This window comes from Salmo salar, chromosome ssa03 (assembly GCF_905237065.1).
Source record: "Salmo salar chromosome ssa03, Ssal_v3.1, whole genome shotgun sequence".
In the NCBI taxonomy this organism is placed as follows: domain Eukaryota; kingdom Metazoa; phylum Chordata; class Actinopteri; order Salmoniformes; family Salmonidae; genus Salmo; species Salmo salar.
This window is the reverse complement of record NC_059444.1, coordinates 101,421,090-101,434,404: the sequence shown is the minus strand read 5'-3', so window position 1 is coordinate 101,434,404 and position 13,315 is coordinate 101,421,090. Positions and strand designations below refer to the sequence as shown.

At 40.3% G+C, this 13,315-nt stretch overlaps 1 protein-coding gene across 2 annotated transcripts; it reads right to left on the bottom strand.

Moving 5' to 3' along the window:
* Nucleotides 1-7,084: 7,084 nt before the first annotated feature.
* LOC100136352 (beta actin) lies at nt 7,085-11,998 on the bottom strand. Of its 2 annotated transcripts, XM_014194536.2 has the most exons (6): nt 11,701-11,998; nt 10,247-10,375; nt 9,575-9,814; nt 8,618-9,056; nt 8,312-8,493; nt 7,085-7,910 (listed from the first exon to the last, which is right to left on the bottom strand). In XM_014194536.2, the coding sequence occupies exons 2-6, from the start codon at nt 10,367-10,369 to the stop codon at nt 7,767-7,769; spliced, it is 1,128 nt and encodes a 375-aa protein (XP_014050011.1). In that variant the 5' UTR covers nt 10,370-10,375; nt 11,701-11,998; the 3' UTR covers nt 7,085-7,766. The 2 variants fall into 2 exon arrangements, with proteins under 2 accessions (XP_014050011.1, NP_001116997.1); NM_001123525.1 differs by lacking the exon at nt 11,701-11,998 and having other exon boundaries at nt 7,767-7,910; nt 10,247-10,369.
* Nucleotides 11,999-13,315: the final 1,317 nt, after the last annotated feature.

Below are 13,315 nucleotides of genomic sequence, written 5' to 3'. Positions count from 1 at the left end.
CGGGACAGTTCCCGCATTTTGTCCCTTTTGTCCCGCAACCAAACAACGCATTCGATCAACAAATTCAAACACCAGAAATTTAGAAGAAAGAAAAAAAGGTAGATTTTTGTCCCGTATTTCACTCAGACATCCCAACCAGTCTCTTGTAGTCACACTTATTAGAATAAATATATATCAACAACAAAAAAATAAACCGCCCTTTTTCAGGACCCTGTCTTTCAAAGGTAATTCGTAAAAATCCAAATAACTTCACAGATCTTCATTGTAAAGGGTTTAAACACTGTTTCCCATGCTTGTTCAATGAACCATAAACAATTAATGAACATGCACCTGTGGAACGGTCGTTAAGACACAAACAGCTTACAGACGGTAGGCAATTAAGGTCACAGTTATGAAAACTTAGAGGACACTAAAGAGGACTTTCTACTGACTCTGAAAAACACCAAAAAGTAAGATGCCCAGACATCCTCCTCTCTCATGTGGTACCCTTCCTGCAGGTTCATCCTGACATGACCCTACAAGCATGACAATGCCACCAGCCATACTGCTCGTTCTGTGCGTGATTTCCTGCAAGACAGGAATTGTCAGTGTTCTGCCGTGGCCAGCGAAGAGCCCGGATCTCAATCCCATTGCGGCACGTCTGGGACCTGTTGGATCGGAGGGTGAGGGCTAGGGTCATTCCCCCCCACAGAAATGTCCGGGAACTTACAGGTGCCTTGGTGGAAGAGTCGGGTAACATCTGTTGTGGAAATATTCAGTCAATCATATTAAATAGACTTTTATTACGACATAATAAAAGCTGGTCCATGAAATCAATTGACTTTCCAGTCTTGTCTCACACACAGTTACTCCTCTTAACGACTCATCCCCTCTGGCATTTAGCCACCGTTATCTTATTGCTTTGCATCAATTTTTTTTCTTCATATTAGGGCATAAAAACAGGTAGAGCCACATCAATAATGAAAAATAAATTAAAAAATACAGACTTGTACTCGCCTTAATAAGACAGATTCATACATGTAGGACCATAGAAAACAGTCCTTGGCACTTTACAGAAATAACCCCAGACATGTCATCCTGCTAACGCCTCTGAAAGAGACAACCCCCCCCCAAAGAGGTGTAACCATAGCAACAGTACATAGTTGACCAGTTAACAGGAATAACCAGTCGTGTCCAATCCCCCAGACAGGTTCATGTCTAATGATCCAGAGAACATTTAGAGAGGGCTGGTTTTTGCTGACTATCCTTAAATGTATAACATGTTCTGGAAAATTCTCAATACATCTCACAGCAAGAACTGTCAAATCTGATGCAGTCCATGGAGGAGGAGATGCACTGCAGTACTTAATGCAGCTGGTGGCCACACCTGATACTGACTGTTACTTTGGATTTTGACCCCCCTTTGTTCAGGGACACATTATTCAATTTCTGTTAGTCACATGTCTGTGGAACTTGTTCAGTTTATGTCTCAGTTGTTGAATTTTGTTATGTTCATACAAATATTTACACGTGTTAAGTTTTCTGAAAATAAACGCAGTTGACAGTGAGAGGACGTTTCTTTTGCTTTGTTTATGTCATCGGCATAATGGTAACGGTGATGCTGAACACAGATTTGATATTCTGCACTACGCAAGATGAGACGTAGGCCAGTGTCATTGGCCTGTCGTCAACCAATCACATTTCTCAAATCGTTTCAGGCTAAACTTGGAGAGGACAGTTATTCCTGCCTCACTACTTACAGACAACTAGTAAATATATAGGCTTTTAAGGTACATTTCATCAAACTTGTGACTCTCTTCACATAGTAGGGGTACAGTAGTGTTATAGTATATATATATATATATATATATATATATATATATATATATATATATATAGTAGGGTACTGAGGGTGCGCTGAAAAATAAGAATTTAAAAATATATTAATAAAAAAAATTTAAACCTTTTTTTTCAAAAGCAGTGGACTAGGCCTTTATTAGTATCTGCTGACCAATATATAGTAGTGTTATAGTATATATATAGTAGTGTTATAGTATATATATAGTGGTGTTATAGTATATATATAGTGGTGTTATAGTATATATATAGTAGTGTTATAGTATATATATAGTAGTGTTATAGTATATATATAGTAGTGTTATAGTATATATATAGTAGTGTTATAGTGTATATAGTAGTGTTATAGTATATATATAGTAGTGTTATAGTGTATATATAGTAGTGTTATAGTATATATATAGTAGTGTTATAGTGTGTGTGTATATATAGTAGTGTTATAGTATATATATAGTAATGTTATAGTACATATATAGTAGTGTTATAGTGTATATATAGTAGTGTTATAGTATATATATAGTAGTGTTATAGTGTGTGTGTGTATATATATAGTAGTGTTATAGTATATATATAGTGGTGTTATAGTATATATAGTAGTGTTATAGTGTATATATATATATATATATATATATATATATATATATATATATATATAGTAGTGTTATAGTATATATATATATAGTGGTGTTATGTGTGTATATATATATATGGTAATGTTATAGTTTATATATATAGTAGTGTTATAGTATATATATAGTAGTGTTATAGTATACATATATAGTAGTGTTATAGTATACATATATAGTAGTGTTATAGTATATAGTATATATATATATATATATATATATATAGTAGTGTTATAGTGTATATATATATATAGTAGTGTTATAGTGTGTATATATATATATAGTGGTGTTATAGTATATATATAGTGGTGTTATAGTATATATATAGTGGTGTTATAGTATATATATAGTAGTGTTATAGTATACATATATAGTAGTGTTATAGTATACATATATAGTAGTGTTATAGTGTATATATATAGTAGTGTTATAGTGTGTGTATATATATATATATAGTAGAGTTATAGTATATATAGTAGTGTTATAGTGTATATATATATGTATATATATATATATATAGTAGTGTTATAGTATATATATATATAGTGGTGTTATGTGTGTATATATATATAGTAATGTTATAGTTTATATATATAGTAGTGTTATAGTATATATATAGTAGTGTTATAGTGTATTTATATAGTAGTGTTATAGTATATATATATATATATATATAGTAGTGTTATAGTGTATTTATATAGTAGTGTTATAGTATATATATATATATATATATATATATATATATATATATAGTAGTGTTATAGTGTGTGTATATATATATAGTAGTGTTATAGTGTATATATATATATAGTGGTGTTATAGTATATATATAGTGGTGTTATAGTATATATATAGTGGTGTTATAGTATATATATAGTAGTGTTATAGTATACATATATAGTAGTGTTATAGTATACATATATAGTAGTGTTATAGTGTATATATAGTAGTGTTATAGTGTATTTATACAGTAGTGTTATAGTGTGTATATATATATATAGTAGTGTTATAGTGTGTGTATATATATATATATATATATATATATATATATATATATATAGTAGTGTTATAGTGTGTGTATATATATATATATATATATATATATATATATATATATATATATATATATAGTAGAGTTATAGTGTGTGTATATATATAGTAGAGTTATAGTGTATATATATAGTGTGTAGTGTTATAGTGTATATATATATATATATATATATATATATATATATATATATATATATATATATATAGTAGAGTTATAGTGTGTATATATATATATACTAATAGTCTGTAGTGAAATCTGTAGTTTGGGAGAAAGAAATGTTCAGCATCTCTGCTTTGGCAAAAAAAAAAATGGAGTTGTATAATTATGAATAAATTAAATATTTTTATTCATCAAATAACATGGGTTAAAAAAAACTATCACTTTTTTGTTTTATACAGTATCAATTTACCATCCTTACAAACCACTTATTAATGTAGTGTATTATTAATACACAGGCTGGTCATCTCAGGTTTTATACCTGTTGACTTCCCATCACCATGGAGATAAACGTCGCAGTAACGGAGACGTAAAGCGGTTTGTGATGACGTGGCTCAGTCGGTAGCAGGTGTTCCCACGGAGGATCCCGTACAACAACAAAAATCCCTGAAAATATACACGCTCACCGCTTTTTTTTTTATTGTAAATTGCCTAGTTACTAGTTTTGATTTAATTCGGCTTGACAATCTATGGATGTCTATTAATGATTAACAACCAATTTGACAAAGCTTGACGCCATTTTATTTATTAATTTATTTGATTTGAGAGAGAGAATAATGGGTAAATATTGTACAATCCAGGTTTTGCGCATCTTCTACCGACGTAGGAATTGATGCCTTTCCTGCGCACTTCTCAGTATTTGCTACTTACCATATAATACATGTTTTGTCATTTAGCAGACGCTCTTATCCAGAGCGACTTACAGTAGTGAATACATACATTTCATGCATTTTTTTGTACTGGTCCCCGTGGGAATCGAACCCACAACCCTGGCGTTTTTTTTTTTTCCCCAAGTACATTTAGTTTAAACCATCCCTTGAAATATGGTGTACCTTTTAAATTCTATATTTTGTGGACCGACTCACTAGAATACATGGAGAGAACTGGTTCACAATATAAAGATCAATGAAAGAAAGATATCAATGAATATTCGTCTCCGTTTCAACACCAACGGGTAGATTTAAATAATAATTCATTAATATCTTGTACATCATTTAGAGTGAAATGTACAGTTATCAAATGATGTATGAATAAGAAACAACGGTTCCGGAAGCCTTTAAACCCTAAATATATTGATCAATTAAAATAAAAATACAATGGTTTGATTCATCCTGAGAGTTGTCATATTCAAGTTCCCCCTCAGGAAACTGAAAAGATTTGGCATTGGGTCCTGAGATCCTCAAAAAGGTTCTACAGCTGCACCATCGAGAGCATCCTGACCGGTTGCATCACTGCCTGGTACGGCAACTGTTCGGACCTCCGACCGCAAGGCACTACAGAGGGTAATGCATACGGCCCAGTACATCACTGGGGCAAAGCTGCCTGCCATCCAGGACCTCTACACCAGGCGGTGTCAGAGGAAGCCCTATAAAATTGTCAAAGACCCCAGCCACCCCTAGTCATAGACTGTTCTCTCTACTACTGCATGGCAAGCAGTACCAAAGCGCCAAGTCTAGGACAAAAAGGCTTCTCAACAGTTTTTACCCCAAGCCATAAGACTCCTGAACAGGTAACCAAATGGTTACCCGGACTATTTGCATTGTGTGCCCCCCAACCCCTCTTTTACACTGCTGCTACTCTGTTCATCATATATGCATAGTCACTTTAACCATATCTACATGCTACCTCAATCAGCCTGACTAACCGGTGTCTGTATATAGCCTCGCTACTCTTATTTTCAAATGTGTTTTTACTGTTGTTTTATTTCTTTACCTACCTACACACACACACACCTTTTTCCCCCACTATTGGTTAGAGCCTGTAAGTAAGCATTTCACTGTAAGGTCTACACCTGTTGTATTTGGCCCACATGACAAATAAACTTGTGATTTGATATATTGGAATGTGGGGGTAACAAAAAAAGTGTACAATAGGGGGGGGGTTGAATAATAGTCCTATATATTGACTCACACATGTACTTTGCTATAAAAAAACATTTGATATGCAGGAGTCTCCAGTTAATCTGATTTAACAGGCAGATAGAACTGGGATAGAAGCTGTTCTAGAACCTGTGGTCCAGAAACTGATTTAACAGGCAGATAGAACTGGGATAGAAGCTGTTCTAGAACCTGTGGTCCAGAAACTGATTTAACAGGCAGATAGAACTGGGATAGAAGCTGTTCTAGAACCTGTGGTCCAGAAACTGATTTAACAGGCAGATAGAACTGGGATAGAAGCTGTTCTAGAACCTGTGGTCCAGAAACTGATTTAACAGGCAGATAGAACTGGGATAGAAGCTGTTCTAGAACCTGTGGTCCAGAAACTGATTTAACAGGCAGATAGAACTGGGATAGAATCTGTTCTAGAACCTGTGGTCCAGAAACTGATTTAACAGGCAGATAGAACTGGGATAGAATCTGTTCTAGAACCTGTGGTCCAGAAACTGATTTAACAGGCAGATAGAACTGGGATAGAAGCTGTTCTAGAACCGGTGGTCCAGAAACTGATTTAACAGGCAGATAGAACTGGTATAGAAGCTGTTCTAGTACCTGTGGTCCAGAAACTGATTTAACATGCCCAACCCGAGTAGCTCCACCAAAAAAAAAAAAAAAAAAATTCTGTAAAGTACATGCACTTTTCACATCGTCATTAAATCTCAAACTCCCAGCTAATCAACACGCCAAACCTTTGTGTCGACGCACTTACCAATTTAATATTAACCGTTAAGTTCACTTACCTGGCAGAAATATCACCTGTATCCATTTGAAACTTTGCCATTTAAAGAGCAACAGTAGAGAAGCATCATGTCCAGAACAGGAAATAGTCACAATTAAAGGATAATTACACAAGTCTTGTTCTTCAAAAACCCAAGGTTGGAGTTGGAGTGAAAAATAAATCCAGAACACTGAATTACAAGGCCTACTTAGTTTAACCGTCATTTTGACAGAAGTGTACCGTAGACAGTGAATTTAAGACCCAGAAGAGAGTGTGACTGAATTAAGGACCCAGAGAGTTGCAGTGGAGATGTTGCCCATTTGAAAACTAGAAATCAACATTGAGCTGGTAACCTGTCATGTCTCCTCTCCAAAAAGCTGATCAGGTTGGAGACCCCCCCCCCCCCGTCCTAATTCAATGATTCCCCACACCTAGCCAGTATCGCTAGCAGAATATCCAGAGATTTACATTCGTCTATTAGGTAGCTAGGTGACATTGAAAGTACTTCCTGTCAAAGTGGAGGGCATTTCCTTTTAACTGCGCCATAGGAAACCACCAGGATGGTATATGACTATTACCCCCCCCCCCTCCCTTGTTAAACCTTTTTTAATTCGGCTTAAATCCTAGACACCCCGGGAAAAGCTTCCTGCCACCCCACCCAGACAACAGTACAGGAAGGAAAGGAGTCTCAGACAGGAAGTGATGTCGGAACAAATGTGCACTTTATTGGGAGTTTTAGTCAGTGTACAAGTTGGCCGCCCCCCCCACACACTGTGGTCCCTCTGGCACCCTAATCAACTTTGACCCCCCCCCAATCCAGCAGAGGTCACACTTGGGTTTCATTTGCATAAACAGAAAAAACAATTTTAACAGGACCAAGACTTTAAGGCTGCAAGTACAAAAAAAACCCAGACATTGTGACATAATTTACATACAAGCCATTACTGCCCCCTTGTGTTTAAGAGCTCGAGCAGAGGGCCGGAGGCGGCAGCCTTCACAGAGGCAAATACCTGTTCTGAAAAGTTAACAAAACAATTGGAATGACTCAAAAGAGAAACAGAATGTACATGTGTTGTTTTTTAAAGTCCTCAGCTGCATATGATAGTAGAATCTCAGGGTCCTTAAATTTACTCTTTAAAAACCTTCTGTTGTTTTCACCGTTCCAGTTTTTGTATTTTTCTATTTTTTTTCACAGATCCTGAGTCAAAAAAAGCGCCAAAATAACAAAGAAGCCATGCCAATGAGACTGAGAAGCTGGGTTGGGCTCACTCCACGGACCCCCTTTCTCTCTCCCTCAGGGTGGTGTGTCTGGTGGCAGAGCTGAAGTGGTAGTCGAGGGGTGGTGGCTGGGTTGGTCGTTTGGGATGGGAACAGTCTTGTTTTTAGAAGCATTTGCGGTGGACGATGGAGGGGCCAGACTCGTCGTACTCCTGCTTGCTGATCCACATCTGCTGGAAGGTGGAGAGAGAAGCCAGGATGGAGCCTCCGATCCAGACGGAGTATTTACGCTCTGGAGGGGCGATGATCTGGAGGAGAGGAGAGACGGGTTAATTTAACATGGTTTAGACTGCAGTACTACCATCTGACCACAGTGGAAGCAGAGCGACAGAGGGGGTTAGAGTAAAAGTAAGGGACAGAACTTTAGATAAGTCTACGGGATACTTAGTTATGCTTTATATTGCTGTTTTAAGGTCTGAATCTGTTACTTTTACAGTCTTACACTAATGTAATAGCTGTGTATTAGGGGTATTCATTGGGGCCTGGTAGCTAAGCTTTATAGTATTGAGAAGCGGTATACTGATGTTGACAGTACAGCCGATTAGTCGACTGGTATTAGTCCTAGTTAACAGTTCTTGTTGTATAGTTGAGTCTCCATAAAGGGACAGACAGTAGAGATTGTAGTTGTGCTGGTGATGATGATTCTAACCTTGATCTTCATGGTAGAGGGAGCCAGAGAGGTGATTTCCTTCTGCATCCTGTCAGCGATGCCGGGGTACATGGTGGTTCCTCCGGACAGCACTGTGTTGGCGTACAGATCCTTACGGATGTCCACGTCACACTTCATGATGGAGTTGTAGGTGGTCTCGTGGATACCGCAAGACTCCATACCTGGAGAGAACGGAGAAAAAACAGCTGTCAATACCGTGCTCGCAAGACTGCTACCGGCTGGCGATGGGCGCCCCGTCTGACCCCCTGAGCGACGGGTTTTGAGTGTCGAGCTAAAGAGACTCACCGAGGAAGGAGGGCTGGAAGAGGGCCTCCGGACAACGGAACCTCTCGTTACCGATGGTGATGACCTGTCCGTCGGGCAGCTCGTAGCTCTTCTCCAGAGAGGAAGAGGAGGCGGCGGTGCCCATCTCCTGCTCAAAGTCCAGCGCCACGTAGCACAGCTTCTCCTTGATGTCACGTACGATTTCCCTCTCGGCCGTGGTGGTGAAACTGTAACCGCGCTCTGTCAGGATCTTCATCAGGTAGTCTGTGAGGTCGCGTCCGGCCAGATCAAGACGCAGGATGGCGTGGGGCAGAGCGTAACCCTCGTAGATGGGTACTGTGTGGGTCACGCCGTCACCGGAGTCCATGACGATACCGGTGGTACGGCCAGAGGCGTACAGGGACAACACTGCCTGGATGGCCACGTACATGGCGGGGGTGTTGAAGGTCTCAAACATGATCTGTAGGAGAGAGAGGAAGAGGGATGAGTGTCGAGGTGCTTGAGGACTAACAGTAGAGAAGGATGAGGAACAGAGTCACAAAAGCACAACATGCGATAGTGAGTTCGAAGGGGGGGGGTAACAGTTAGTGGAGAAAGTGTTCAGAAACAGTCATTTCCCACAGGGCCGTGTAGGTCAATACAGACCCCTGTGGCATTAGTGTTGCTATAGTAACTCGCTAGCAGAGCACCATCTTAATGTTAGAAGTAATGTCAACATTAAAGTGCTGTAACTGCTCTAAAACGCCATAACAGTCATCAATTAAGGCCAGCAAGGTGCAGAACACAGAAAGGAGAAAGACCTGCAGCTTCCAGAGAGATGGGGACAAATCAGCTGTCAGAAGAAGAGGGCCTGGAGGAAGAGGAGGAGCGTGAGGGAAAGAGAAGGCAGAACTGAACAGTAAAGGAGAGGTAGAGGAGGAGAGGGCAGAACTGAAGAGCAAAGGAACGGTAGAGGTGAGTTGAGTGAGTGAGGCGTACCTGGGTCATCTTCTCCCTGTTGGCTTTGGGGTTGAGTGGGGCCTCAGTGAGCAGGACTGGGTGCTCCTCTGGTGCCACTCTCAGCTCGTTGTAGAAGGTGTGATGCCAGATCTTCTCCATGTCGTCCCAGTTGGTGACGATGCCGTGCTCGATGGGGTACTTCAGAGTCAGGATACCCCTCTTGCTCTGAGCCTCGTCTCCAACGTAGCTGTCCTTCTGGCCCATCCCAACCATCACTCCCTGAAGACATGACAGGGTTAGCATACAGATACTAGCTAGGACATAGCTAGCATACCAACTACTAGATTAGATGGGGTTAGCGTATACAAACGCTTGCTAGGACACGGCTAGCATACCAACTACTAGATTAGATGGGGTTAGCATATACAGACGCTAGTTAGGACACAGTTAGCATACCAACTACTAGATTGTGTATGCTAACCCCATCCGAACACTAAGTTATCAATGTGCTCAATAGTAAGTCTGACTACATTGAGAAGGTGTATAGGGCTAGTTGGATGTAGCCACTTAATAGTAAACAGACAAAACTACACCAAGTAATATTTTACAGTTGAAAATGTATCAAAGACTCAAATGATTGGTTTTTGTTTATATTTGGGCATTAGCAATAACAGGTCCATTTCCCGGTGTATAAAACCCCTTGTTTCTCACCTGATGCCTGGGACGACCGACGATGGAGGGGAAGACAGCCCGAGGCGCGTCATCTCCAGCGAACCCGGCTTTGCACATACCGGATCCGTTGTCAACAACCAGTGCGGCGATTTCATCTTCCATTTTGAACTGAAAAAATATGAAAAGAAACCGGATGTTAAAAAATAAATAAACATTTATAAACAAACGTTTTAAAGAAATAAAAGCAGCGTCACCCTTAACACTTCCGCACAGCGTCACACCCCCCCTAAGAAGCACTTCGCACAGCGTCACCCTAGAAACACTTCCGCACAGCGCCCTGTGTGACGCCACGACGCAACACGTCCTGACATTTCACCGTCAGGTTGTAGTGAACGGTTTTGACCGCTAGGTGGAAACCGCACTGCGCCCTCTCCAGACAAAGGAAGTAGCGCTGCATCTTCGATATTACCATATAAGGACATGTTTTGGAGAGTCTCAGCAGTTCACAACCAGAAAGAAAAAAGGGAACATATTTGATCAAAAAAAACCGGATGTGACCACTCCCTCTTTACCCCAAGTAGTTGTTCAACCCTGGCCGCCATTTTATAAAAACCACAAGACAGTGGAAATCTGACTTTAATGTTCATTTTCCATGTCATAACGCACCTCTTTCCTTTTCAATATGAAATCAAGTTTCTCTCTTTTTAAAAAGCTGAATACTGCTCTCCAACAAGAGAACAAAACCCCAACTATAAGCTATAATAATGAATGATGCAACTAAGCTAAAGCTGCCAGACCAGTGTTGTGAATTAAACTGCCTGGCTAGAAGCCATTTCCTGCTGGCCACGCCTTGGTAACTACTGATGAAGAGTCTCCAAAAAAACCCTTCCGCCTAACTAACTAACTAACTGCTTAGGTTAATAATAACTAAAGCTTTAAAATGTACTACAGCACCAATAAAATTAAGTTATCCCAACTATTTGTGTTTGAGTGGCTGTTAATTAAAACATGTTGCTAAGCTAACTAGATCTCAACCCCCAGCCGCAGAGCTCAACACAAAGACCCCGGATCCCCCCCTTTTACCCTGCTGCTGAAATAAATCACTTTAAAACACATTTAATAATAAAATTAAATAAACAATATTACATTTACTGCAGGTGACCTGTTGTATGGTGTAAGCCGGTTATTGATTACCTAACAAGTCACGCAGTTACACCTGCATATCATCCCCTCATTATATAAAATAGACGCTGTTAATTAATAAAGTCAATGTTTCAAAACACATCTACTGAACCTGATCAAACCCCCTGCAGATTAGTTACACACAGCATGTTAACACTACAATAATACATAACAGCCTTGTGGATCATGTCCTCACAATATAACAAACCCATATTTAAAACATTTAAAATATGCAAAACAGTGCCGTGTTTACTTTACATCTATTATTAAACAAACGCCATTAAATAGTTGAAATATGTCGCTTTTCTTACCTTTTGGTTTGTTGGGGGGGGTTGGCTTGTCGCTGTTAAGGAAACCTTGTTTCAAGGATAAATGAAATACTCCGCACGAACTGCGTGTGACGGCTCAAAAGTGAACCGGTAACCGGTGGGCGCGTGGTTTTTATCTCCGGTCAGATGCCCGGCTCGAGCCATAAAAGGTAAACTTTCGGATTTGCGCGATCTGATTGGTCCGGTGTCACGGAACCGTGCGCGTCGCGTTTACACGCTACTGCTGCAACTAACTACAGCCGGTTGTGAAACGCCCCTTCTCTCTCTCTCTCTCTCTCTCTCTCTCTCTCTCTCTCTCTCTCTCTCTCTTTCACCGACTTATGAGAAAAAAGGAGGAAATGAAATGGGAGATATAAAACGTTTTTCTAAGGCCCTATACAGAGCACCGTTTTAAAAATGCAGTTGTAGTGGTCAGTTTGGCCTGGAGTTTCCCCTGGTTTTGTGTTGAGGTGAACAGCGGTCAGTATTAACTTGTATAGGCTAGCTAGCTAGTTAGCTAACTGCTACATCCAAACAGATGTAGTGTTAAAGACAAGCATTATTAAAGCTACAGACGTGTTCATTACACACTCATTGACCTTATACCACTCCTCACATGATGCATCCTAACTCCTAGCCCCCCAAGCCCTCACATGATGCATCCTAACTCCTAGTCCCCCAAGCCCTCACATGATGCATCCTAACTCCTAGTCCCCTAACATGATGCATCCTAACTCCTAGCCCCCCAAGCCCTCACATGATGCATCCTAACTCCTAGCCCCCTAACATGATGCATCCTAACTCCCTAGCCCCCCAAGCCCTAACATGATGCATCCTAACTCCTAGTCCCCCTAAGCCCTAACATGATGCATCCTAACTCCTAGTCCCCCAGCCCTAACATGATGCATCCTAACTCCTAGCCCCCTAAGCCCTAACATGATGCATCCTAACTCCTAGTACCCTAACATGATGCATCCTAACTCCTAGTCCCCCTAGCCCTAACATGATGCATCCTAACTCCTAGTCCCCTAACATGATGCATCCTAACTCCTAATCCCCCAGCCCTAACATGATGCATCCTAACTCCTAGTCCCCTAACATGATGCATCCTAACTCCTAGTCCCCCAGCCCTAACATGATGCATCCTTACTCCTAGTCCCCTAACATGATGCATCCTAACTCCTAGTCCCCCAGCCCTAACATGATGCATCCTAACTCCTAGCCCTAACATGATGCATCCTAACTCCTAGTCCCCCAGCCCTAACATGATGCATCCTAACTCCTAGCCCTAACATGATGCATCCTAACTCCTAGCCCCCTAAGCCCTAACATGATGCATCCTAACTCCTAGCCCTAACATGATGCATCCTAACTCCTAGCCCCCTAAGCCCTAACCAGCTGGCTAGTGGTGTTGTTCTGTTGTTCACTGTCAGCAGGCTTCGGCCTAGTAGCCCTCAGAGAGGCAACATGAATAACACACTCTCTGTTACACACACACACACACACACACACACACACACACACACACACACACACACACACACACACACACACACACACACACACACACACACACACACACACACACACACACACACACACACACACACGCGCACAC

Excerpts from the sequence above, each read along its gene's own strand:
- LOC100136352 (XM_014194536.2), bottom strand. The coding sequence starts at position 10,369 with ATGGAAGATGAAATCGCCGCACTGGTTGTTGACAACGGATCCGGTATG. Across the intron at positions 9,815-10,246 it reads TCGGTCGTCCCAGGCATCAG|GGAGTGATGGTTGGGATGGG; the intron begins GTGAGAAACAAG and ends TCATGTCTTCAG. Across the intron at positions 7,911-8,311 it reads CCTCTACCATGAAGATCAAG|ATCATCGCCCCTCCAGAGCG; the intron begins GTTAGAATCATC and ends CCTCTCCTCCAG.